The 26,640-nt window shown below is 36.1% G+C and overlaps 1 protein-coding gene and 3 non-coding genes across 4 annotated transcripts; 1 reads left to right on the top strand and 3 right to left on the bottom strand.

The window, feature by feature from the left end:
* The first annotated feature begins 306 nt into the window (after positions 1 to 306).
* On the top strand, positions 307 to 5,685 carry LOC143529178 (uncharacterized). Its single transcript, XM_077025022.1, has 13 exons — positions 307 to 394; positions 477 to 553; positions 919 to 957; positions 1,070 to 1,162; positions 1,252 to 1,368; positions 1,596 to 1,691; positions 2,316 to 2,429; positions 2,521 to 2,574; positions 2,937 to 2,984; positions 4,151 to 4,301; positions 4,878 to 5,043; positions 5,177 to 5,246; positions 5,327 to 5,685. The coding sequence occupies exons 1-13, from the start codon at positions 307 to 309 to the stop codon at positions 5,576 to 5,578; spliced, it is 1,365 nt and encodes a 454-aa protein (XP_076881137.1). The 3' UTR covers positions 5,579 to 5,685.
* Positions 5,686 to 13,908: 8,223 nt separating this feature from the next.
* Positions 13,909 to 14,033, bottom strand: LOC143529189 (small nucleolar RNA snoR80). The gene has a single exon (XR_013134610.1). It is a non-coding gene; the product is annotated as a small nucleolar RNA snoR80 (small nucleolar RNA).
* A 206-nt stretch (positions 14,034 to 14,239) lies between these two features.
* LOC143529188 (small nucleolar RNA R11/Z151) lies at positions 14,240 to 14,335 on the bottom strand. Its single transcript, XR_013134609.1, has one exon. It is a non-coding gene; the product is annotated as a small nucleolar RNA R11/Z151 (small nucleolar RNA).
* A 55-nt stretch (positions 14,336 to 14,390) lies between these two features.
* LOC143529186 (small nucleolar RNA Z157/R69/R10) lies at positions 14,391 to 14,493 on the bottom strand. Its single transcript, XR_013134607.1, has one exon. It is a non-coding gene; the product is annotated as a small nucleolar RNA Z157/R69/R10 (small nucleolar RNA).
* Between the last annotated feature and the right edge of the window lie 12,147 nt (positions 14,494 to 26,640).

The following is a 26,640-nucleotide window of genomic DNA, read 5'->3' as shown; positions in this document are numbered from 1 at the left end:
GCGGGTGGTGGGAGATCCCGCAAATCAAGAATTATCAAATCAAATCGAAACCCTAATTAATTCTCATTACCCTCCCTCCGTAAGTAAGTTTGATCTCGCAATTTCATTTCATTTCATTTAATAATAATAATCTTCAACATGCATTCGTCTAAATCTATACATACATCTAGCTAGCTGCCTGATCTAGTGGTTCGTTTCGTATGTATTATTATTGTTATTATAGGAAGAAGGAAGGAATTGTATTGTTAATTATTATATTGCAGTTGCTGTTGCTGTTGCTGTTGTTGGTTATCTATCTATGTATCTATGTTTGGAGGTCATGTGACTACTCTTGTTCCTGTTAACAGTCCACATCTTAGGAAGTCTGGGAGTAGGCAGTTGTTTTCCGACCTCGGTAATACTAATTGTTAGATGAATTACTACACTTTTATTATATGCTGCTCTGTTTTTATAACTCCTCTTTGTCTTAATAATAGAGACAAGCGAAATGAAGAGCACACCCTTGGCAGCTGCTGCCATCTTGCCCTCTCCCGTTTTGCTCTGGAGGCTTAAGGTACATGTAGCCGTAGATCCCTTTTCTTATGAACTTGAGGATGTCGTTTTACATGATGCGCTGTTTAAATATAACAACTTTCTTCTTCCCGATGCAAAGAATTTAGATATCAGGATTATTTAATATAGCTGTTGTTTATGTTTGAGGTTTAAGTTAAGCAAGGCTCACTTACTCGTTTTTACTTTTTATATTATACTTCTTCGGGTTTGATCTTAACTCCCGAGTACTTGGTTTTTAAGTGTTGACATTGATTCTGGGAATTTTCTGATTTAGGGTGCTAAACCCTTTTTAGCCTTTTTGTACCGATTTCTTTAGTTTTTGAGGTCGTGTGACTATAATGATGTTGAACTTATATCCTATTTCAGGTGATGCTGTTCTTTTTATGGGGATTCAGCTGCTGCAAGGTTCAGCTTATATTTCTTATTTGAGGATATATATTCTACGCATGTATTCTGTATCTTATATATCATTATTGGATTTGTATAACTAATGCATGCATGTCATATTATATATCAGATTAGTTGGGATTCTGCCATGAGAATGAGTGTGGACCTGCGAGATCTTTTTCTTTATGAGGCTTTTCTGTACTATAATCCTCTTCTTCTTGTGGTGTGTGAAAACGTTTTCCTTTAATATATTTTATAACATAACATAATTAAACCAGTGGCATATCATTTGCTGTATGTAAATATCTGCAGACAGCTGCAGTTTGGTTTTGGGGCGCAAATTTATGGGTGTTTGCTCAGTCCAACGTCAATTATTCCAAGATTTTTGATCTTGATCAGAATCATCTTACTCATAAAGAAATATGGAAGGTATATTTAGAACAGTGCATTTAATAGTCATTCACCAGCTTAAATAGTATATTGTTAATATATGCATTATCAGATTATTGTTATTTTTACCTATTAAGTTATATAATTTGATTCAAGGTTTTTTTCGATGCTTATGCCGTGATTTTTACATATTTAGTAATTTTTTTATATACTTTATGTTTAAACGTTATTTCTGTAGTTGCTCATAGTTTCATTTTATGTTGCAGTGTGCCACATGGATGACAATTATTGTTCCAACGAGTATGACGTCATACCTGTATCTATACTCTCATGGTGAAGTCTCATGGGCTGCATCTCAACCAGTGTAATAGATGCTTCCTTTCACATATTGTTACACTGCGCTTTGACTTTGACTAATGTTTGTTCATGCCATATTCTTAACTCCGCTTATTTTGCGCTCATGGTGTAATCAACAATGTGAATAACAATATTGCAAGAGTAAATATCTTTATTTGTCATACTTAGTTTTGAGTTTGCTATTCTATGATTAAGCTTTTGCAGTAGAAGGATTTGTCGGTTTGAGATGTGCTTACCTGATGTATTTGCATATCATGGTTATTATTTTTCTAGTTACTTCAGAAATTATGTAGAATGCCCTTTCGAGTTCATGTGCAAATATTACTATTTTAGTATAAGATAAAATAAAATGCAATACGTGACATATTTATCTAATAGACGTTGAATACTTATGTATACACCACTAGCAAATCTAATTAAAGATCTTTTTAAAGCATGTGTGACCTGATATCTACATACATGTAACTTAGAAACATAGAACGACAAATACATATGGTTTTGTGAGCCCAACCCAACTTAGTGATCGTGCTATTATGCATATCCTGAATGTGTTTGCACTTAAAGTTCGACATTGACACACAAACAAATGTTATTTGGTTACAATAATATTTACACACGGTATGTTGCAGGTACTCTTATACACTGTTGTTGCTATTATCTTGATATTCCCCTTTGATATATTTTATTTGTCATCACGCTTCTTTTTGCTAAGGACGCTTTGGAGAATAGTCTTCCCTTTTCAGGCAAGTCTATAGATATTAATATGTAATTTCTTATGATTGTATTTAAATAACCCTTATTTAATGTATTCTTGTGATTCTATGATGAATGCAGGCAATAGCATTTGCAGATTTTTTCGTGGCTGATATATTGACCTCAATGTCAAAGGTATGTATCTTGAAGTCAATGATATATTTCAGTTAACATGTTCAGTAGGATGTGCATATGATAATTTTGTATTACTCTAATATAGTTTTGAAAATAGTCAGTGTCAAACTGATAGTGTTTATTGAGAAGCTAATTGTGATTGTTTAATGGAGAACTAATCAGAGTTGGATAGCTTTAATCAATCATTCAATTCATTATCTGGTTTTAATCATTCACGTTAAAATAATAATTTTGAGAACACACATCCAAACACCTCTGTAATTGATTTTCTGATTTTGTTAATTCTAGTTACAGATACCATTTTGAAAAGGATCTATAAGCACATAAATAACGTGCCTGCTTGAATTGTTTTTGTTTTGCAGGTCTTTTCAGATTTAGAACGTTCTGTTTGTAGAATGGTTCATAGGCAGGTTGGTATTCACACTTTATCTATTTATTCATATTAACTTGTTAGTAGAGATTACGGCTAATAGTTGAGTTTTGCCACACATACTTAACATTACATAAGCTCCTGTTCAGCTTATCATGAACAATCTTAACACGATGATGATCACATTAACAAATTTGTTTTCATTTCAATTTGAGTTGAAACCCTACATACTTAATTACAAAAGTCAACCGCAACAGGTTTAGTGTTTTAGAACAGGCTTATGAACTGGGAATGAAGCCTGCAATTAAATTTTGAATGCTTACATTTTGAATATGAGAATTGTTGCATTTTTATGTGATATTCGGCAAGTATGATTAACCTTGAACCTAATTATGCTATACGAAGCTCTGGTATATAGATTTTTTTCACTTGTAACTCTCAGTTTATTGTTATTTTATTATTATTATTATTGTTATTATTATTATTACTATAATAATAATAATTTTTGTTATTACTATTATTATTATTATTATTCATCATCAGCGTACTCAGTATATCCCACCAATAGCAAAGCTATGGTAGGGTCTGAGGAGGGTAAGATGTAGACAGCCTTACCTCTACCCCTTAGGAATAGAGAGGCTGCTTCTGGTGAGAGCCCCGGCTCGATAGTAGTTTTGCATCAAGCCTTGGACTAAGGCACATAACACTCAACCATCGGATCACCGGCCGATTGGTGTATGTACCCTTGTCTTTCAACTATCAACGCCACCACATGATGCTTGATTAACCTTCCGCCACTTTTAACGATATTTTCACGAGATTAGTAAAATAACGTCAAAATTAGTGCAATTTCACTTTTGCCCATCCAAGGGTTCACACATATATACATTATATGCGCGGACTGCAAGCAGAGCACATTTTTATTATTATTATTATTATTATTATTGTAGGGTTTTATTTCGGATAAAGATTAAAAGTTTTAATATGAATAAATAAGACTTTTAGAACAAGTTACTAGTCCTGCAAGTGTTAGGATCAAGGTGCCTTTTTTCCATAAAGTTGATCAGTGATTTGTGTCATAGGGAGCGTTGGTTTACCTCCTAAGAGTGAATTAATCTATCTTTTCATTTCGTTTGTTCTATTTTGTTCGGTATGTTTGCATTCTAGTAGTAATTTGGTTCTTATCACATTTATGGGCTTTTATAGGTGGCAACGATTGCTTGGTTTGAAGCTGATTCGGTTTGTGGCAGTCATTCTGTTGCTATACCTATTGTTCTTGTATTGCCTTACATATTCCGTCTCTTTCAGTGTTTAAGGCAATACAAGGATACCAAGGAAAAAACTTCTCTACTAAATGGTAAAATCTGTTTCAAAACTTATGCTTCCTTCAGTTATTCAAATATCATTTGTTTACCTGGGTATGCGCTATAATTACAAGTTATATATGCAAGCTTCTTAGTAAATGGAATAATTTCATTATCTTCCTCAAAACTTGGTATTTTATCATACTTACCCAACAAAAAAATCACAATTTTGGATATACCCTTTTTTTAAATTGACATTTATAACCTTCTCTTAAAATTTTGCTTAGAGTATGGGAGTTTGGATTGCTAGGAGAAAGATAAGGGTATAATGGTCATGTGATAATTTGTATTAAACGAAATGGGTTAACATGAAATTTTAAGTATTTTGAATGTGTGTATTTGATATTGTATTTTTGGTTGGGTATACACAAGTTTTAAGGGTTATATATGAAGTTGCCCCATTCATAGGTCTACCATGTTTATTGAATGTGGAGTCTAGTTAGTATTGCAGGTCTAATGGGTAAAATAATAAAAGGTAGCTAAAACGGAAAAATGTAGAGTTTCAAAAAATTTGTTTATTTTCTTCATATATGAAGTTTAATTTAATTGTTTTTCTTGTATGGTTTCAGCATTAAAGTATTCAACTGCTGTACCGGTTATTTTTCTTTCTGCATTGAAGTACCACGTGTTCCCTGATAATTGGATAAACTTCTACCGGCCTCTCTGGTTATTCTCAAGTTTCTTAAATTCTTTGTACTCGTTGTATTGGGATATCACTCGAGATTGGGATTTAAGGTAAGTTAAAGAGTTTAGGTGAAATATATTTATATTCCAATCTGAATGTGCAGAGTAAATTTTTTTTAGTTTCATTTTACATGTTAGGAAGTAGTTTCTTAACAGCCATCTCTTTTCTTTTGTTTCTTTACAGCTGCTTTACTCGAATCTTCAAGTTCACCAAACCGCATATCGTCTCACAACTGATTTATGGACAGAACTGGGTTAGATTTGCTTTTTCTTACAGCAATATAGATAGATTGTTGTGATACCATTGTTGGTGATATATTTTTTCTTTTGGCAGGTATATCTTTGGGTGATAGGAAGCAATTTGATATTAAGGTGCACATGGACATACAAGCTATCAGCCCATCTTCGCCACAATCACTTGACAGTTTTCGCAATTACCGCGTTGGAGATTTTCCGCAGATTCCAATGGGCTTTTTTTCGGGTGGAAAACGAGTGGAACAAAATGAACTCAAAACAAAATGTTCAGATGCAAGACATATCAGGTGAAGAAGAAAAACTACTCAACTTGAACAATCATAATGTATAGACTTATTTGACCTACATCATATCATATATGACCGACTAAAACTGATATTCGATCGTATTGAGCTCTTGTTTCTTATTTTTTTAATGTTTGGTAAAACTTGGTTTTTGTATATTTGATTTTGGAGAAATGGTTACTAGGGTTAGTAATGATACTGGTACCGGTCATCGTTTTTCTAACATAAGTTGATTAGCAGTATTTTTGTTATATCGACTTCCTCTAATGTTGGCGGCGGTGTAGCAATGTTGGCGGCGGTGTAGCAAATTACCCGAGTACACACAAGTACCCAATCATCAACCTGCCTCATTCTTTTTCGGTTTCCATCATCGGGTTCACATACCTGAAACCGACACCCGATTTATGTTACTGAACCATTTGCACCACCTGTTGCTACAACGGGTATAGCGACAATGAAAGTATGATAGGATGATGATATGGACGCTTCCATGGTCACCTTCCAGCTTTCAGTTTGTACCTACAACGAAAGAACTCGTTAGAAGGGGACCAGAGACCGGGTCTCTAAACCACCCTCTGACACTCAACATTAGTAGTTTATCCAATGAAAGTATATAAATTGTAAATATATACATGTATTCTAGAGATAGAGGATGCAAGAGGAGATAGTGGTTGAGACCCGACGGTTAGAGAGCAGCTGATGCGATTTCAGGTTGCTTAACTGATGACTAGTCGTTGGGGTTGGAGTGAGCTGATAGTGTTATTCTTCAGCAGCTCAGAGGATTAACAACTCAATTAATGACAATTAATCTTTGAAGAGGGAAATCTCTTAATGAGTTATTTTGGAGATAATATTCTGTAGAGTATTTATTCTAGAGTATGGGAATATAGTGAGAGAGTGGGAGAGTTGTAATAAAGAGAGAGTATAGAGAATGAGATGATAACACAATATGTGGGGGTCTTTTTATAGGCACTGTAGGAGCTTCTCCGGTAAAGCTTAAGCTTCTATAAAAGGAATGAATCAACTCTTCCTTTTAGCTTACTCAGACAAGTCATCCCTCTTTGATGTGACTTGTAGTCTGCTTTGAGCCAGCAAGCAAACACAGTTATTTTTACTTAATTTTTAGCTTTATGTCACATTAAAGGTGTTAGACTTTAGCTTGAAATATTTGATACCGAACTCCCCCAAAGTGAAGCCTAACTCCACCCCCAAACACCCTTAGTCAATCATTTACGTGAGCACATAAGAATATTGCTCATCACTTCTTCATTGGTTGTCTTCTTTTATATGTTTTATCTTGTTCTCTCCTTTTCTTTTAGAAATGAAAGAAGTTTTTCGAAAATCAGTTTAGATTAAAAAAAAAAAAAAAACTTCTGTTGGCCACCAAAAGAAGTGTAAGAACATTCTCATCCTACCTATTATTTTGTGTGAGAGGTGTTTTTATAATTTAAAGAGTGATTCAGGGTGTTGTGAGTGAAGAGTTTTAAGAGTGGTTGTGAGTGAAGAAAAGAAAAAAAGTAATGATAAAAGGTATAAAAAGTATTATTTAATTGAAATAGAGAGAGAAAATGTAGTGAGTTTTAGTGTAATTTTTGATTTAAAGATAGAGAGTAGGATGAGAATGCTCTAAGCATCAAAGCTAGTCAATTAAGATCTCTCATTATCTTCATGTCTTATATACTTCAGAAAGTCAAATGATATCTTCTTGGCATGACAACCACCGTATGCCATAAAATCAGTGAGCCAATTGATGTGTACCGGGTTGGGTCTGCATGCATGAGGGGTCATTCTATGGTGATGTTTCATAAGTTATTTGTTTTGTTTGTTTTTTTAAGCATGTGTGAGAATAAAGGGATAGCGGAGATGCTTCCTATCCCAAGTTTAGGTGGTTATTGTTCCATGATTTTAGTGGGGCAGTTGAGTCTAGTTTGTTTGTTTTCCTATTTAAAGGGTTCCTTTTATGAATGACATGAAAATTGAGGCAAGTACTATCTCTTCTATCTCAATCCTTTATATTCTTAAGCCATTTGAACTACCGTGAGAGCCACATCACCAATCTCGTGGACCAAGGCACTATAGTAGCGCGTGGTGAGAGGGCTCCAGCAGATAAAACCCCCCACTTCCCCAAAAGAGTAAGATCTCCTCGCGATACCGGAAAGAGGAATGGTGCGATACCAGGGGCGGATTCATGTTCACGGGAACCCACTGAGTTTCAAATGTTATATAGAACGTCTATATAAAATATGAGAGTGAACCACATATAAATTGTGAATGAACCCACAAATAATATGAAACCATGGTCTTATTGGGCAACCTGGGTTTGATTCCCTGTTTTAGTTGTTTTTTATTTTATTTTATTATTTGTTTTTTTTCTAACTGGTTAAACACAATAGTCACAGGGCCTCGTATAAGTTTTAAAAAACATCACCCGATAGAAATCATTTTTAATTGAGTTCATGGAATATACATATACACCTTCTTATATTTAATTAAGTTTTGTTTACTTTTTCGGTAGTTTGATCATGCTTGTGGATATATGCCTTCATCATTTGATAGTCGAAAACGTTATAATGCCATTTTATTTGTAACACAAACGCTGAACACCTCTTTTTATTATGAGTGATGGATATTTAAACAATTTTTGCATTTGTTACATTAGAAAGGGAGTTCCGTCGAGAGGTTTCGGTCGAAAATGTAATGCAATGTTTTCAAAAGATGAAAGCTTATAGAGAACAACTACAGAGTGTTATTTATTATGTGTTTTTTTTATTTCAATTGACGATGTTTGTTTTTTGTTATTGTGTCGAATTTTTATTATATGATAAACCTTAACCGCCCTAAACCGTCGAAACTACCCGAATCATTGAAACTACCGGAACCTTTGAACCGATACGAACACTGAACTCACTAAAAAAAATTCATGAATCCACCACTATGCAATACAAGTCTTTCCATGCACCCGACGAGCTAAATAGGTTAAGTTTTCTCCACGCTATAAAAGGTGTCTTAGCACCTCAGGTTTGCATTAGGGATGAGCTCAAGATCATGCCGGAGTCGCTCGTGAAAACATTAAATATTTGAACTAGATTCGAAAAATACCGGTACCGAAAACTTAAAACTTGGAAAGGATTCGGTACCGGTACCACATTTAACCTATTTTGACGCTAGATGTGGATCGCAAGAGGCTCCCTCATATAACTTGAACCACTTCAAGATATCGATACCTTCCTTGCCCCATTATATTTTTTAGCAACAAATATCAACAATTGCCTTGTCAGTGCAATTCAACATTTCATACCACCCGTTGGATTCATGTTGGCTTGACTTATAACTACAACCGTGACACATTATTTTTTACCACCCGGTTATCTTTGTTTTTTCCACTTAGCCTTATTAGAATTCTAATAATAATTTTCCTGCATGACGAGCAGGTCAGTCCTACTCTGACTATATAGCGGGTCAATTATATAGTCACCAACTCACCATGCTCTCTATTAGTCTCTTGTATTGTAAACCACGACTAAAACATACTTACCACGAACCTGTAAATGGGAGTTGGATCCTGTTATTCCATCCGCAAATGAACCTTCGGTCAACACTCATCATTTTGGTGACTAATTGAGTACCCTTATATTCTCAACCTATCATTCAACACTATCTCTACATTTAGACTAAAAAACACTAGATTGTTCTCTTTTATTCAAAATAAAATTTTTTGTACTTGTCATTACAGTTCACAAACAATTCAACAAATTTTAAAAAATATGTCACTATTCCACCCTTCACTACTCCACCTTACACTTTAAACCATGCTGAAACTTACACTCACACCAATCAAAATTCCACCTTACATTTTGCAAACTTTTCTCATGTAACTTTAGAGATGTTCAACAAAACCGGTTCCTGGAACCGAACCGGTGGACCCGAACCGGACCCGAACCGGTTCCTACCCTTTTTTTGTAGGAACCGGACCCTATCTGATTCAACCCGATGATCCGTGACCGGTTCTTGCATTTCTGAGTGGGGGCGGGTAGGAACCGGAACCGATTCTGGAACCGAACCATCCGGAACCGGTTCCTAACCGGTTCTAGCCGTTGGATCGAATATAGCCGTTGGAAATCGTTTTTTTTGGCCGTTTTTTGACCGTTGGGGTCAAAAATAACTGTTTTTTGGCTCCCCCAAGCACCCCACTACTAGTATAAATAGGTATTTGGTGTCATGGGTTCATCACAACAGTCAAAACGCAAACCCGAACGCAAAAAAATACAAAAAAACGCTATTACAACGTTTTGAGTTCTCTAATCTCTTGTTTTCTCTTCTTCTATATTCATATTTGTTGTTATGGCTGCCTCACAATCATCGGTTGGTCAAGGTTCCAACGCCGAACCAAGTTTCGTTCGTATTGTACCTCATAATCGTAATCAAGAGATTTGGTGCAATTGGGATTTGGTTGAATTGAGTGATGACCATTCATTGAAGGCTCGGTGCAAGTTTTGTGGGATTTATTTAAACCCACTTTCGAATTCAAATTTGAAGAAACACATCGAAAAACCGTATTGCAAGGCGTTGAAAAAGAACGTCGATTCGCAACAAACGCAAATGGATAGTGAAGGCGGAATATTTACATACCAAATTGATCGAGTTCAAGATCGTATGGCGAAGTTTGTGATTCAAGAAGCTTTGCCGTTTAGCCACTTCGACAACCCTCGCTTAACCGCCATGATTCGAGATACGCTTCAACCACAATACACTCACGTAAGTCGTCATACTCTTAAACGTTATTGTTTAAAATTGTGGAAGAAGGCCAAAGAGGTACTAATTGCATATTTTGAAAATATAAATACGGGAATAAACTTAACTAGTGATGTTTGGTCGGCTCCACATGGTCTACCCGAATCTTATCTTTGTGTCACCGCTCATTGGGTAGACCCGTCATCGTGGGAAATGATGAAACGCACCATTGCTTTCGAACTCTTTGAGTATCCACATACGGGAGATAATTTGTTTGAAATTTTAGATTATGTTATAAAAACTTATAAACTAGAAAATAAAATATTTTCAATGGCATTTGATAACGCGTCGAATAATACATCGGCGGTTGATAAATTAAAATTAAAATATACGCCGATTTGCAATGGTGTATTTTTTCACAAGGTGTGTTGCACATATCATTAATTTAATCGTGCAAGACGGACTTGCTTCGGATGAGGTTACATCGGTTATAAACGATTTTAAACTAATGATACATGAAGTTTTTAAGAAAAGTAAAAAAAGACAAATGGAATATAGAAAATTTTGTAAAGATACGGGAAGAAAAGCTTTGGGAGCTAATTGGGATGTACCTCATCGATGGAATTCCACTTGCATAATGTTTCAAAGTGCTTTGAAACAAAGAGAAACTTTACAAATGTTTCATTCTAGTCTTGCCGAGAATGATTTGGCAATCCCCTTTTCAAATGAGAAATGGGAAATTATCAATGACTTATTGACTTTTCTTGAAGTTTTTAAAACATCAACTACGAAACTATCGGGAACGTATTATCCGACAAGTCCCTTGGTTCTTTCGGAGTTATTTTTAATCGTTAACAATCTTAAAGAATTTGAAAATAAAAGTCCAATGTTTTCAAACATCATATTACCAATGAAGTTTAAATTAAAAAAATACTTTCTTGAATTGCCACCGGTTTTTACTTGCGCCGCCGCTTTAAACCCAATGTTAAATGTTACGGGGGTTGAATGTGTGATAGACGAAATTTTTTCAGCCTTAGATATGCATGAAGTTGACCCAAACTTTTCAACAGAGACAAAAAATGATTTTAACTTGAATTTTAAATTTATGTATGACTTTTATTTAAATAAATATGGGTCAAACATACACATGCCTATGCCGGGGGGGTCTTCATCAAGTTCAAGTGCTACTAGAGTACGAGATCCCATGATTAGCCTTATGAACACCGTTCGCAACGTAACGGCTAAAAAACAAAGGGGTAACACCCCTTCAAGCAAACTAGGAAGGTATAGTGCAAATGATTACTCTACCGGTTTATCCGAAGAGGAATATGGCACTTTTGATGTTTTGGCTTGGTGGAAGGTAAAGGAAACCGAGTTTCCGATTCTTGCCACCATGGCCCGTGATTTACTAACCGTCCAAGCTTCTACGGTAGCTTCGGAATCCGTTTTTTCTCTTAGTGGCAGGGTAATATCGGTGAGAAGAACAAGACTAAATTCGGAGTCGGTGGAGATGTGCATTTGCTTAAAGGATCACTTGGACTCAATCGATCGTATTCAACACGTAACCACTCTCGAAGATGAAACACCACTTGATGTTCGAGTGCACGACGAACAAGAAGGCATTTCTACAAGTAATTCCGAGGAAGAAGTCGTCGCTCAATAATTACGACGAACAAGAAGGCTTTTCTAGAAATAATATGTCACAACTTTATATTTATAAGTTTAATGTTTTGTTAGTTTGTTTTTGAAGATTTTAAAACATGTAACCTTTTTTTTTGAACTTCTTAAAGTAAATAAAATGAATTTTATGTTAATTGTTTTGTTTATTTTTCATGCTATACAAATACGAATCGTAGTTTAGAATCCAAATCGCAAACGAAAAACGAAAAAAAAAAACTAAATGCACTTGTATTGCAAATCCAATGAACAAGTTTACATTGTACAATGGTTACATATTTAACTGATGATGTTCCAACTGATGAAACTCTGCAACTGATGTGTCACTGATTCATATTTTGCATCAGTGACAACAAACTCTGCAACTGATGAATGTTCCCACTGATGAGTATTCCTCATCAGTGGCAACCTTCAGTAGTTGTCATCAGTGGCAGCTTTCCCACTGATTCAACTGATGACTGTTCCCACTGATGAGTATTCCTCATCAGTGGCAGCTTTCCCACTGATGAGTATTCCTCATCAGTGGCAGTCTTCAGTAGTTGTGATCAGTGGCAACCTTCAGTAGTTGTCATCAGTGGCAACCTTCAGTAGTTGTCAACTTGTCATCAGTGGCAACCTTCAGTAGTTGTCTTAAGTGGCAAACATCTTCAGTAGTTGTCTTTTCTTCATCAGTTAATTGTTTATTTTTATGTTAATTGTTTTTTTTATTTTTCATGTTATACAAATACGAATCGTAGTTTAGAATCCAAATCGCAAACGAAAAACGAAAAAAAAAAAAAATTTTACACTGTAACCGGTTGGAACCGGTTACGGTACAGAAACCGGGTTAGGAACCGGTAAGAACCGGTTAGATAGGTTAGGGGTCCAAGGGTGGGAGAACCGGTTCGAGCCTGGAACCGGTTTAAAAGAAGGTTTTGAATATAGGAACTGGTTCCGGTTCCTAGTCCTAAACCGTTTTGAACATGCCTGTGTAACTTTATCGGATAGGATGAGAAGGCTCTGAAAAATAAAGTCTTTTTAATTACCATTCATTTTACGAGGCTACCTCAAACTTGTGTTATGGGCCCACATGGTGTTAACCCTAATAACAATAATAATTGGATATTTAAATTTCATTTTCTTCGCCAACAAAAGCTTTTAGTAAACCAGCTGGGCTAGCCCAGTTGGTCAAGCAAAGGATGGGAAGATACGAGACCCGAGTTCGATCCCTAATGTTGACCGGATTTTCTCTAATGCATAAAACCTGTCGTGGCTTCAGACGGGGTGAGCAAGGGTTTTACCGGGAATGCCAAACGATCCTTAGGTTCCTGCGTGGGTCTCGATAATGTCAACATAGTCTAGACCAAGGGTGATGGGGCCGTAAATGCGGTCGCGTTATCACTTAACTGAGAAAGTCGTCGTTCAAAAAAAACAAAAGCTTTAGTATAACAACAAAAACCCACCATCGGAAAGAACATAAAATACACCAGAGGTAAACACATATATCATCGGATATTCCATATATAAAAAGAAAATAAAACCCGTCCACTTCACCCATAACCGCATTCTTCCAACAGCTCCTTACCCACTAGAAACTTAGCCCTTTGACATCACCAAGCACACTATTAAGGTTAATCAATTTTCCAAAAAAAACAAGTGCAATCCACCATTTAGAGCAAATTGAAACAAGATCATTAGCCAACTCTACCACGTCTTCACAAATGTCGACATCTAAAATCTGTAACCTCTGTTATATATCATAATCTTACATTTTAAGAGCATGTATGTGATTGAGTTTAAACTTTTAAAAAAGAATTATAGACTTTCAAAAAACTACTTTTTTAACTCTTTTCTAATAAGCTAAAATAAAAAAAATAAAAAGAAATTTCATGATTGCCAAAAACATTTACATTTTAACTTAATGGCTTTTGAAAACACCAAACTCAATCCCAAACATGCTCTAAGTGATAAATAAAATTAACGTTATTAAAAGTGTAAGAGGTGTTTCCAGGAGAGAATGGTAGTGAGCACCCATTTATCAGGATAGCCCCAAACATTCATCTGGCGTCCGAGCCATTACACCGTGAGGAACTAATTCAATCCTCCAGAATTGGTAAATGGACGCATCAGTAACTATAAACTTTCAGAAATTATAATATGGGAATGATAAATAGAAAAGCTCAGTGGAAGGGTTTTTAGAATGGGATCACGGCAAGACAGCTTTCACTTCCCTGAACACACTCCCATGTGTATCATCGCAATTCACCACTCGAATGCTTTTTGAAAACAAAACTATTTGAACAAACTAAAAAAGACAGAGAGAGCTTCAGTGTGTGTAACAAACAGATCATTGATTTAATATGTAAATAAATCTCACCGAAATCCCCTAAGATATATAAATTTATCATCATAAGCCCCTAAATGAATCAGACATAAAGAAAAAGTAATGATAACGCAAAACTATGTTGATTCGATTGTGCTCAGACAGCCAAGGGTTTGTCGTCAAACAAAATGGGAAGAAGAGCCCAACATCAGAAACTCTAGTCCACAATAATTGCTTCATCATCGCACAATAAATTGAAAAAATAAATAAAGATTGCTTGGGTGAGAGAAAACAAAACGATGAGTGAGTGGTGGAACAAGAGGCGATGGCGGTCTGGATTTATAGTGTTTGATTTGATATTGATAATGATAATAGTTGGTTTTTATTCTCCAACCCAACTTGGGTCACCCGGCCCATCGCAATATATGTGGTGGAGTGGTTATATCTTTTATTCACTTACCATATTCTCATCCCACCCTCTATCTATAAACAAAAAATTACAATAAAACTTACTAAATTTTTTCTTTATTTTAATTAAATAAAATTTTTTATATCTTTTATCATTATTTTTTTCTTTTCTTCACTCACAACCACTCCCAAAATATATTAAAAAATTATAGAGGATGAACTGTAACTTTTCAAATATACAGAAAAATCACTACTGAGGGGTTGGATGAGAATGCTCTTAGGGTCTGTTTGGTAATGAAATGAACGAGAGAATGGAATAAATAAGGTCATTCGGTTTTGGTGCAGCGGCTATGGTGCAGCGGTGGTGGAGGCGGCTATGGTGGTAGTGACGGTGGTGGTGATGGGGTGGGGCCAACGGCGTCGGTGATGGTGGTGTTTCAAGGTGGTGGTTCAAGGTGGTGATGGTGGTTGAGGGGTATAATTGTAAAAAATATAATTTTCCAAGAATTTAAAATTTGGACGGGAAAGGTAGGAAACATAAAAAAACAGTCTTTCGATACGGTTTTTTTTAGTAAAAAAGTTTTTGAAAAATTTGAACTTTTTCTTCAAGATTACAAATAATTTGGACTTTACTGACATTATTACCCCAAATCTCGTCTTTTACCTGACTTTTTTTCGAAATCTCGTCTTTATTTTTATCTTTTCCCAATGCTTCTTGACAGTCCAAATTATAAAAGATTTTGAGGAAAAAAGGGCTATTTTTAGACTTCTCTCACTAGAAGGGGCTATTTTGGGAATTTTCTCTAATAATAATAATAATAATAATTATTATTATTATTATTATTATTATTGTTTTTGTTGTTGTTGTTGTTGTTGATAATTTTACATTCCATTCCTTAAAGAAATGAAAAAAAAAAACACATTTTACTAAGGAATAAAAAATACTATATATGGAAGGAATTTCATTCATTAGGAATGATTCATTCCATTGATAAATGCCAACCAAACATGTTTTATTTCATTCCTTTGCAATGATCTATTTCATTCCACCTATCATTACTTCATACCAAATACTACCTAAGGTGAAGGAGGAATGGAATGAAAAAAGGGGGGGTGGGAAGGAATGGTTTTGGTGGAATTGAATTCCATGTGTAATGGATGATTCCATTCCATTGAGCAACCAAATACCACTTTTTTCATTCCTACGCAATGAATCATTCCATTCTTCCTATCAATCATGCATACCAAACGCTACCTTATACCTATATAATATATATAAACGAAACCACTAAAATCCTACGTGTCGCGATGTGGTCGCTCCCCCCCTTTTATGGAAGCCACCAGATTGCTTAATTTTTAAATGGAGACCTCTCATTGATTTAACCCAAATTCATGGGTATGGGTCTTACCAAAACCAGATAGCTCTTAAACGGGTTATAACATCTCATTAAATTAAAAATTAATCTTACCAATTATTTGATATGAAAATCCTATAAAATAGGGATATGTTAAAATTTAATATCTAATTTAAAAAGAAAAATATATTATTTATAATTAATAAACAATTTTATAGTAAAAAACATAAGCGGATCATGGGTCACCAAATCCAAATAGCTTTTAAACCGGTTATAACATATCATTTATTTACAAAACCCTTTCATCATCAAACCCTAAGTATATTATTTACTTTCTTACAATAAAGAAAATTAAAATCCAAAAAATAAATATTAAAAAACAAAAAATGTAAAACAATCATTTTCTCAAGCCATTAGATTGCTTTATTTGTAAATGAATGTTTCTCTTAGTGAAACCATTTTATCATCAAACCTCAAGTATATTAATTATTAACTTTCTTACAATAAATAAAATTAAAATCCAAATATACATATTAACAACGAATAATGTAAAACAATCACGTAATACGAGGAATAAAATCTAGTAAGTATATAACTATTAGTCCTCTTTTTTTCTTTTTATTTCCTTATTCACTCCACTATATTATAATTATAACATAAGATAGATATTGGATATTGGTGTCATAATTTGTTACAAAGGTGTGTTTTTTATCTTTTAGTTAAATCCTTTTTAATAGTTAGTTGTATTTTTGATAGGATCGATTGAAGTGGCTCAAACTTCAGAAGATCTCGTCCTTAGCCAGAGAAAGGACACACTAGGATATTCTTGAATACAAAGGTTGACAACGGAGATGTGGAAGCTAAAGTAGATGCCAACCAATATAAATATAGAAGATTAGTAGGCAAGCTCCACTATTTGCAAGATATACGACCAGCCATAACCTATTGTGTGAACGTGTTAAGTCCATTTGTGGTAGAAGTGTTCATCGAATCGAATAACGAACTTTCAAGTTAAATTGAATTGAATAATCTGAATAATTATTTTTTGCCGATATTCGTATTCAATTAAAAGTCGAACTATTTGATTCGTATTATATGCCCTAGCCAAAATTCGATTCGAATTCAAATAAATTCGATCTGATATAAGTTTACCTATACAAAAAACTTCGAAAACCATAATCATAATTGCAAAACACACATATAAATTTAAAGTGACTACAATACCACATGAATAAGTTCAAAACTAAAGTACAAATGGTTTAAAATTCAAAATAGAAAAGTTAATAACACCCACAATAGTATGGACAAAGAAACAATAATATGGCCGAGTTGGTTTAATTATTTATGGACATTTATTATTACACAAATCAAAAAAATAATTTATATACTATATAATAAACAAAGGTTTGTAAAAGCCACATGTCATCACCTAGACGATTTTTACAAAATTTTTCCTCCTCTCTATCATATTAAATACATTTTTTTTCTTATTAATAATTTTGTATATAATAAACAAAGCTTTGCAAAAGCACATGTCATCATCAAGCTGATATTTACAAAAATTTCCCTGCTCTTTATCATATTAAATAAATTTCTTTTTCTTATTAATAATCTAATCTAAGTATACTATTAATTAAAGAAATAGAGATTTTGGACAAATGACATTTTCTGATTAGTCCATCCCTATTACTTTCATATGTATCAAGTATTTTTTGATTTTCTTCACAATTAAATAATTCAAAAAGAAATTAAAACACATATAAATTTTTATTTATTGATAATTGACTTACTATTATTACTAATAAATTTAACTTGTAACTTATTTCCTAACTTACATTGTTTATTTGATTGCTTTCTAAATTAATCAAAGGAAACCTTTTGATTACGTACGTTTGAATTGTAGATGCTGTCTTATTTTTTTTAATTAAGTTAAAAAATCACGAAATATACTTTTTATTTTTACTGTAACTATTGAAATTCATTTTAAAATAATTTTATAACATTTTATAAGCTCTATCATGTTATAAATGCAATACACTCATTTAAACATTAATTCGTTTTGAATCATATGTTTTGTGTCATCAAAATAATCCCAATATCCAGGTACGTTATATTGTTCCATTCATTTTGTAGTGTATTCGTTAAGGAAATTTTTTAAAGATTTGTGACTTGTTTATAATTTTGTAAATCATTAGTGTAAATTAAATTCGTCTTTATTTAATGTAATACGCTACTTTTCTATTTTTATAAGTTACCACTTATATTATTTAAATGGCTTAATTCATGTAAGTAGAAAAAAATTTACTTAAGGTCTTAAGTATAGACATAATGGTTCCTTGACTTTTTCAATGTGGTCATCATGTTTTGAGTAAAAGTGTCAATTTCAACCCGTTTACTAATGAACGGCCGATTTTGGTATCATGTTGATGGACCAAAATAAAATATATTACTATTATTGGTTTTAAATCCGGCAAAATTGGCTCATTCAATTTTAGGTTCGGTTGGGTTATGTAGGTTACTTCGGTTACGAGTCTGCTTTGGTTTCATGCACACCTGCCAAAATCAAAATTGTCCTATTCATAAGTAAATCAATTAAAAAACTAAAATACTATTATGTTTGTTCTTTTTTTTTTCTTTTTTTGCAGTGTGCTTTTACATGGCCTTAGGTTAATCACTTGCGATAACGTCAACATGAAGTTTCGGGGAATTTGACTATTATTTTAATTGAAATATCAAGGTATTAGGTTACAATTTTGTTGTAGGTGATGGTCTTTACCCGTCCTCAATACATTTTAATGTAATGCCGAAATTCAATTTTGGTTGTTTTTGTTAGCCTGTAATAAATAAAAGTGTAACATTAGATGTAATATGCCACCAACCTAAGTCCAATTAAATTATTATGTTTATTTAAGTGAATGTAATGAATACTAACTATTAAAAGTTTAAAGTATATTGTTTAGATATTTCTATTGAAGTTATGATTTTTTAGAAATATATTATTTTCTACAGATTTCAACATTGCATTAGTTTACTTTCCTCGGTGCAACCGGCAACATTTTTTGGGTCCATTATAAATAATTAGCCAATTCGTCTAAATCCAATTACATTATAATTTCATCAAGTACATGTATCTTTACCTATTAACCAATTTCTAAACACTCTGCTAAGTGTTCCGGTCGGTGAAGCGACTGAAAATTTTTCAAAGGTTATGAAATATTTATATATATATATATAGGTTTTTTCATGTTTCAATGATTTTACATTACATTTATTTGTGTATTTAAGTTACGTACATTTGATGATGATTTTTGGGATGATGAGGAGATAGAGGTGGTAAAGTTGGCTCATGACAGTGAGGTTGAAATTGATGAGGTGATGGAAAACGTCACGGAGGAGGAGCACATTCCTTCATGGTAGTCGGAATTTGGTGATGAGTTATTAGATTTGCCTACTCCGTGTTTTGTTGAAGAAGAGTTTGACCCACTTGGTGATTTAAAACGTCTTGAAGATTTACAATATAACGAGCCAAGTGTGGGGATCGAGAAGGAGAATTGTGAGGAGAGCCGTGAGGATGTAAGTGACGCGGTTATTATGACATTACAGCTCGAATCTGATAAACCAAAACACGAACCATACTCGATTTCCATTCGGGACGTGTCGAGGGTTGAAAAATTGGCTAGAAGAGAAAGGGTACCGAGGCTTAAGGATCGAATTGTGCGTAGGAAATCGTCATACCCGCCTAACTTCACAGAATCATTATGTAGGGATGACCACCTCTTGGGTTACATGCATATCATACAGTTCGGTCCTGGGAAATTCAAGAGTTGGTGGGCCGAGTTGAATTCATATTTTTTGGTCCACGAGAGCTTTACAATTGGTTTCTTCCCGACCATGTATAAGAGAAGAGTGTTGAGAAGCATTGATGGGAAGCGGATAAAGGAGAAGCCTCCTGATTAAGGTTTTAGAAGCGAGTGTGGCTGAAGACTCTTCTGTAAACTTAGCGCTTCCCGGGAGGCAACCCGGTAATATCTTTTCTTTTTATTTTATTTTCATTTTTATTTTTAGTTCTTTGTTTTGTCAGGTGTTTCCTCTCTTGCTTGCAGGTTGTTCCAAAGTTTCTTGTGAGATGGTTGCAGAGCTATAGTTTTAAACAAGTGTGGGGATGCAAGTTGCTTCAGGATTGCCGCTTTCGTTCGTGGGAGATTACGTTATTGCAGCATTTTTGTTATCGCGTTCGAATTGGAGGGCAAAGAACATGATTCACCACACATTCTCACGTCATATTTACCAGGGGAGTCTGTTCCATTTTTTTTTTATTTTTTCTTATTTATTTTTGTTATTTTATTTCTCCTTTATTTTTGTCTTTTTCCTGTCTCACATTGAGGACAATATGAAATTTAAGTGTGGGATGGGAAACTGACGTTTTTAGGTAGTTTAAAAAATATATATATATAAAAAAGTAAAAAAATTATTAATTAAAAAAAACTTAAAAAAAAGATTAAAAAAAATGTCCCTTGAATTATATATATTGCAACAAAATGGAAAATGATAGAAAAATTGGGGATTGGTTTTTAAAACTACTAATATATATGAGATAAAAAAAAATAAATAGAAAGCGCACTTAATTTGGGATGTGTCGGTAGGCCCAACTAGCCTTGAAAGGTTTCCCCTGATTATTATTAATATACTTAATAGTCATAGACCTTGTGGGTTCTCATCTTGAGGGGAGATAGGGAAGCTGAAAATTCGATAAGGCATAGCTAGTATTACCGTAATCTAACTACTTTGAGGTGGTGAGAATTACTAGCACACCACTCTATTTTGTGAAAATAAATAACGAGTGGTGGCGCCCCGCCATGTCCAAATTTCATACGAGCTTAGAAAATAGTTATATATTTAGGTAAAAGATGCCTTAGAGCAGAAAAATTTGTTGCACGAACATCAAAGATGTGCAATTATTTTGAAAGTGAGAAAGTTATGCAAATGCCAAAGAAGCATTCACTAAAAAAAGTGAAAACAAAGATAGAAAAAGAGACCAAAAGGTACATACTAGACAGAGCTGAGAGCTTATGTGTTACCAAGGGGATGGTGACTCTGAGAATACACTATTGGGGTTCGAGGTTTTTAGTCATTAAATATTTTTAGGAAATACTAAGGGTGGAGGCCTGAGACCGTCATATACTGGGTTGCAGCTTGGGTGAAACAATGCTGGGCCAAAATCCACTAAATATAGTTTAATTTTCGGTATTGCTCGTACGACCTCATTTGACCTTACATCCATCTAAATTCCATATAAGTGCATTTTCTTCTTACCATTAGAGGGTTTTTAACTTATGGTGATAGGTTGAACTAGTCTGCTTCAACCCGGCTTATATTGTCTTGATTATGCTTGAGATGGGGGTAAGCAGATCTGTAACTCTTTAAATGTGAGACCCATAGGTTTATTGATATCACTTGAACTTAATCACTGAATATGATGGGGTGCTTAATGTGACATCTGCCCCGATCCGACCCGACCCAGGTACCCGTTTCTCCGATCCGATCTCTTTCTTTTATGATTTAATATTTATACTTATATTTTACTTTTAATAATAATATATATTTTCCTTCCCGCCTCTTTCTCTCTCTTTCTTTCCGCCGTCCCGTCCCTCTCCTTCTCTCTTTCCGCCTTCTTTTCCCTCTTGTCGCCGTCCCGCCCTTACGCCTTGTTTCCCTCTTTCTTCTAACTCTTTGCTTGTCCTTTGTTCCTTCCCGCCTAAGGTTGTCTGCGCAGCTCCACGCGCCAGACCCCTTACAAGGAATCCTGCGTGAAGACCACCTGTTTCAGCGATACGCGAGACGAACTCTTCTCGCAGCGCGCTAAGAATTGTAATTCTTCTCGCAGCGCGCTAAGAATTGTAATTCTTCTCGCAGCGCGCTAAGAACGGTAGTTCTTCCCGCGACGCGCTAAGGATTTGTAGTTCTTCTCGCAGCGCGCTAAGAATCGTAGTTCATCCCTCGACGCGCGAAGAATTATAGTTCTTCCCGCGGCGCGCTAGGAATTTTAGTTCCTCCCGCGGCGCGCTAAGAAATGTAATTCTTCCCGCGGCGCGCTTAGAAATGTAGTTCTTTCCGCGACGCATTAAGGTTGGTTCCGTCTGCCTTCGCGCTCGCGCTCTCTTGACCTTCTATGTCTGCCTTCGCGCTCGAGCTTTCTCGCGCTGAACCCTTTGAGTTTTCTTCTGTTTAATCTAGCCGTTTGCTTTTGTGTTGTCTTATCTTTTGTGCTGTTGACCTAATCTGCTTTATGTCTGAAAAGTTACTTTCGGCGCAGCATGCGCACCAACCCCATTGGTTGGCAGAAAAAGTGACTGACATTATCTTTTGAGATCTGCTTTTGCCATGCTTGACCAGTACCTTTATCTGACCTGCCCATGCCTTTTTACTGTTTCCTGTCAGCTTTTTCTCTTTTTCCCTGCTGCCATATCTTTTGATATCTTTTGCTTTTGGAATCTTTTGCTTTTTGGAGATCTTTTCCCCTTTTTCTAGGGATTGTGTTCCCTAGGGTTTCTCTATAAATAATAGTATTATTTTTCCTAACACTACACACACAAAACACTTAATCTCTCCTGTTCTCCTTGCTCTCTCTGCCGCCTCCCTCTCTGCCTCCGTCTTCCTCCCTGTTCTGTCCTGCTTTTCCGGTAATATATATATATATATATAATAATTTACTTATGCTAACTTATATCAAGACTTAAAACCGATCATTAAAACAATAATCTTATTTATAGGTTAACTTGTGCTTGTTTAAAGTTGGTTCTTGCTTTATCTTACACCGCATCGTTTATCAAGTGAGTAATCTCGTACCTAATCCCTTTTTGCTTTTAATGTTTTGGGATGTTCATGTGTTCATACAAACTTAGAGTCTTAAACTGTTTATGAACTTTAGTCGCGCAGTATCCCATGTGTTGAGGACGTAGACTTGGCTGTTTATTTGTATGTGTGGATCATTAACCGTCTTGTCGGTCTATTCCGCAGTTCTCATGGTACCATTAGATGAACACGGGAGAACTATCGTTTATGATTTTCTCTTTTGTTTACACTTGCACAGTTTGTCTTGTTTGTGAGCTCAATTGTGAGCACTGGCAGTCTATGAATCTTAGAGTTGGTCCCGATCAGATTACACCCCTGTTGAAAACCAGACATACACATGTTGCGCGCAGATTTATTGTTATCTATGTATTGTATTAAACTTGATTTCTCACCAACTCGCAAGTGTTTGACGTTTATTTTATCACATGTTCAGGTTTGCAGTAGCTGTTTTGGAGCTTGTGGACACGTAGGAAGTTTTCTTTATTTTGGACCTAGATTAAAATGTATCAAGACAAGTTTTTGCTGTTCGAATATTATGATTTATAATATATTGATTTATGATGATTTATGTTATCTTGTTTACTTTGCGCGTGCGCGAATGAATGTATTTATTAATTATTGACACCCAATAGTGTCACGAGTAATGAAACAATATGTGGCGCCCCGATGTATAATCCGCCTTCGGTCGGGGTGTTACAGATTGGTATCAGAGCTCGTTGACTTTAGGATAGGTGGTTAGACGTAACGGCCTAGAATACCTAAGAGTCCCTTCTCGCGCATGAGAGAAATCTCATGTTTGCGCGCTTATTGTTAATTACTCGTTATTTATGAATATGCTCGCGCTTGCGCAGTATATGATTTTATGTTTTATTTCGCGATATTTCGATTTTTGTTGAATTTCGATTTTTATTGATTTTACTTACATATTCGTTTGTTGGATTTGAAAATCCGAAAAGTCATGGTGATACATGAATAGTTGATTTTCAATTTCCATTTACGATTATGTTCTAAGGTTGGAGACTTGAAAAGTCATGGTGATACATGAATTGTCAACTTCCAATACTCATTTTCTTGTGTATTTTATATTGAAGATTGAAAAGTCATGGTGATACATGAATCGTCAATCTCCAATACTCGTTTGCTCGTATATTTTAAATTGGGAATTCGGAAAGTCATGGTGATACATGAATTGTCGATTCTTGATTCGAATTTATTACCTTTATTAAGTCTGCATTTAGGGTCATTTATTTTACTTTAACTTTTGACAGTAACTGACTCCGCGAAACCAAGCTTTTCGAGGTTATACTTTGCGCTATAACCAAGATATTAACTAAAATTAAAATTTTTATAGAATGCCTCCGCTATCTCGTCGCCATCTCAAGAAGAAAGAAGCCGCGCGCAGACGCTCGCAGCAACGTTCCCAGGAAATGGCCGCCGCAATAGCCCAAGCTTTGAGCCAAAACAATACCAACACCTCTGGTTACAACATTAAATCCTTTAACGCGGGTAACCCTCCAAAGTTCACAGGTCTTGAAGGAGCCACCGTGATGCTCCAGTGGCTTGAGAAAATAGAAAACACTTTCCTCCACACCCAATGCCCCTCAGACAGACGAACCCTGTATGCTTCCAGTGTCCTGGAATCTAGAGCGCTTACATGGTGGAATGGAGTAGCTCACGCGCGTGGCGCAGAAACTGCTTCTAGCATGCCCTGGGAGGAATTCAAAGAAATTCTGACGCGAGAATTCTGCCCTCCCAACGAAGTTAAGCGCCTGGAGGAAGAATTTTGGAATCTTAAGCAATACAGTGGCGAAGCGCGCGAGTACGCGACGCGTTTCCATGAACTAAGCCTGCTTGTCCCTCACCTTGTTACCCCTTCCCGCCGAGCCATAGAGAAATTCCTTGGGGGTCTCCCCATGGAAATTCAAGATTCTGTATGGGCCAGAAACCCAGTAACCCTCTCTGACGCCATTGAGTTGGCCGCTGTGCTCAGCGACAACCATGTCAGAGCAGGAACCCTGTTCCTGCGGGGAACTGAAAAGACCAAACTCACCAAGACTGTTCCTGAACCAATAGAAACCAAACCAGAACCCTCAAACCGTAACAACCTCAAGCGCAGGCGCAAGGCCTATGCGCTTACCAACCCGCCCATTGTCCAGCAACCCATCTACCAACCTCCAGTATACGCGCCTAACCCACTGTCAGCCTACCCAACACCTCCTGTAGCCCACAACTATGCCTTAACCAATCCCGCACTCCCTGCCCCGCCAACTAAGAAACCTTACACAGGAAACCACCCCTTTTGCCCAACCTGTAGACTCCACCACCCACCTCAAGTCCCATGTCGACTTTGTAACCGATGTGGCCGCGCTGGTCACCTTGCAGAAAACTGTAGAGTCCTTCTCGCCAACCCAATTGCGCCAACACCACCAAGTACCCGCAGAATCCACAACCAACCTACCAAAACCCACGACCCAGATCGTGCTTTAACTGCGGTGATCCCAGTCATTTCCGGAACGCGTGCCCGAGACTACAAGTTCAGATTACGCAAGCGAATCCGGTGAACCAGATTTCAAACCAAGTGACGCGTGGACGAGCTTTTAACATAACCGCGCACCAAGCGCAAGCGAATAATGACGTAGTTAATGGTACATTTTTGCTTAACGGATTTTATGCTTCTGTACTTTTTGATACTGGCGCCGATCGAAGTTTTATCTCTCGCGCCTTCGAGCAGAAGCTTGCGCGACCGCGCGATAACTTAAAAGAGAATTTTTCAGTTGAATTGGCCAACGGTGAAACTGTTTTAATTAACTCGGTGATTAAAGATTGCACGCTTAACCTTAACGAAAACGATTTTCTGATCGACCTCATCCCCATGCCTCTTGGGAGCTTTGATGTTATTATTGGTATGGACTGGCTTACGCATAATCGCGCCGAAGTTATTTGCGCCAAGAAGTTGATTCGCATTCCTCGAGAAAATGGTGATCTTCATATCTACGGCGAAAAACCCTCCCGCGGTCTTAAACTTATGTCTTGCGCCGAAGCCCGAAGACTCATGCGGAAAAGGTGTATTGCATTCTTAGCTCATGTGGTTAAACCTGCTGAAGAAAAGAAGCTTCGCGATATCCCTGTTGTGCGTGATTTCCCTGAAGTTTTTCCTGATGATCTTCCTGGTATCCCTCCCGCTCGTGAAGTCGAGTTCCGTATTGATCTTGTCCCTGGTGCTTCCCCCGTAGCTAAATCTCCTTACCGTCTTGCGCCCGCTGAGATGCAAGAATTGGCAAGCCAACTTCAAGAGTTGACTGCTAAAGGATTCATCCGCCCTAGCTCTTCGCCCTGGGGTGCTCCGGTGTTGTTCGTTAAAAAGAAAGATGGATCGTTTCGCATGTGTATTGATTACCGCGAGTTGAACAAACTCACCATTAAAAACCGGTATCCCTTACCACGTATTGACGACCTCTTTGATCAACTCCAAGGTGCCTCTTGTTTCTCGAAGATCGATCTCCGCTCTGGCTATCACCAGTTGCGCATCCGCGATGAAGATGTTCCGAAGACTGCTTTTCGAACTCGTTATGGCCATTTTGAATTCTTGGTCATGTCCTTCGGTCTAACCAACGCACCCGCCGTTTTCATGAATCTAATGAATCGGGTGTGTAGGCCTTTCTTGGATAAATTCGTGATCGTGTTTATCGATGATGTTCTGGTGTATTCTAAGACCAAGGCCGAGCATGAGCAACATCTCCGATTGGTATTGCAAAAGCTTAGAGCTGAGCAACTCTATGCTAAG

This window comes from Bidens hawaiensis, unplaced genomic scaffold (assembly GCF_021521415.1).
Source record: "Bidens hawaiensis isolate Kalapana, Puna unplaced genomic scaffold, B.hawaiensis_p1.1 tig00008513_1, whole genome shotgun sequence".
Lineage (NCBI taxonomy): Eukaryota > Viridiplantae > Streptophyta > Magnoliopsida > Asterales > Asteraceae > Bidens > Bidens hawaiensis.
The sequence above is the reverse complement of the archived record's forward strand: the minus strand, read 5'-3'. Positions and strand labels throughout refer to the sequence as shown.

Coding starts and splice junctions, on each gene's coding strand:
- LOC143529178 (XM_077025022.1), top strand. CDS start 307: ATGTTTGGAGGTCATGTGACTACTCTTGTTCCTGTTAACAGTCCACAT. Junction 1,369..1,595: donor CTCATAAAGAAATATGGAAG/GTATATTTAGAA, acceptor TTTATGTTGCAG/TGTGCCACATGGATGACAAT. Junction 4,302..4,877: donor AAAAACTTCTCTACTAAATG/GTAAAATCTGTT, acceptor GTATGGTTTCAG/CATTAAAGTATTCAACTGCT.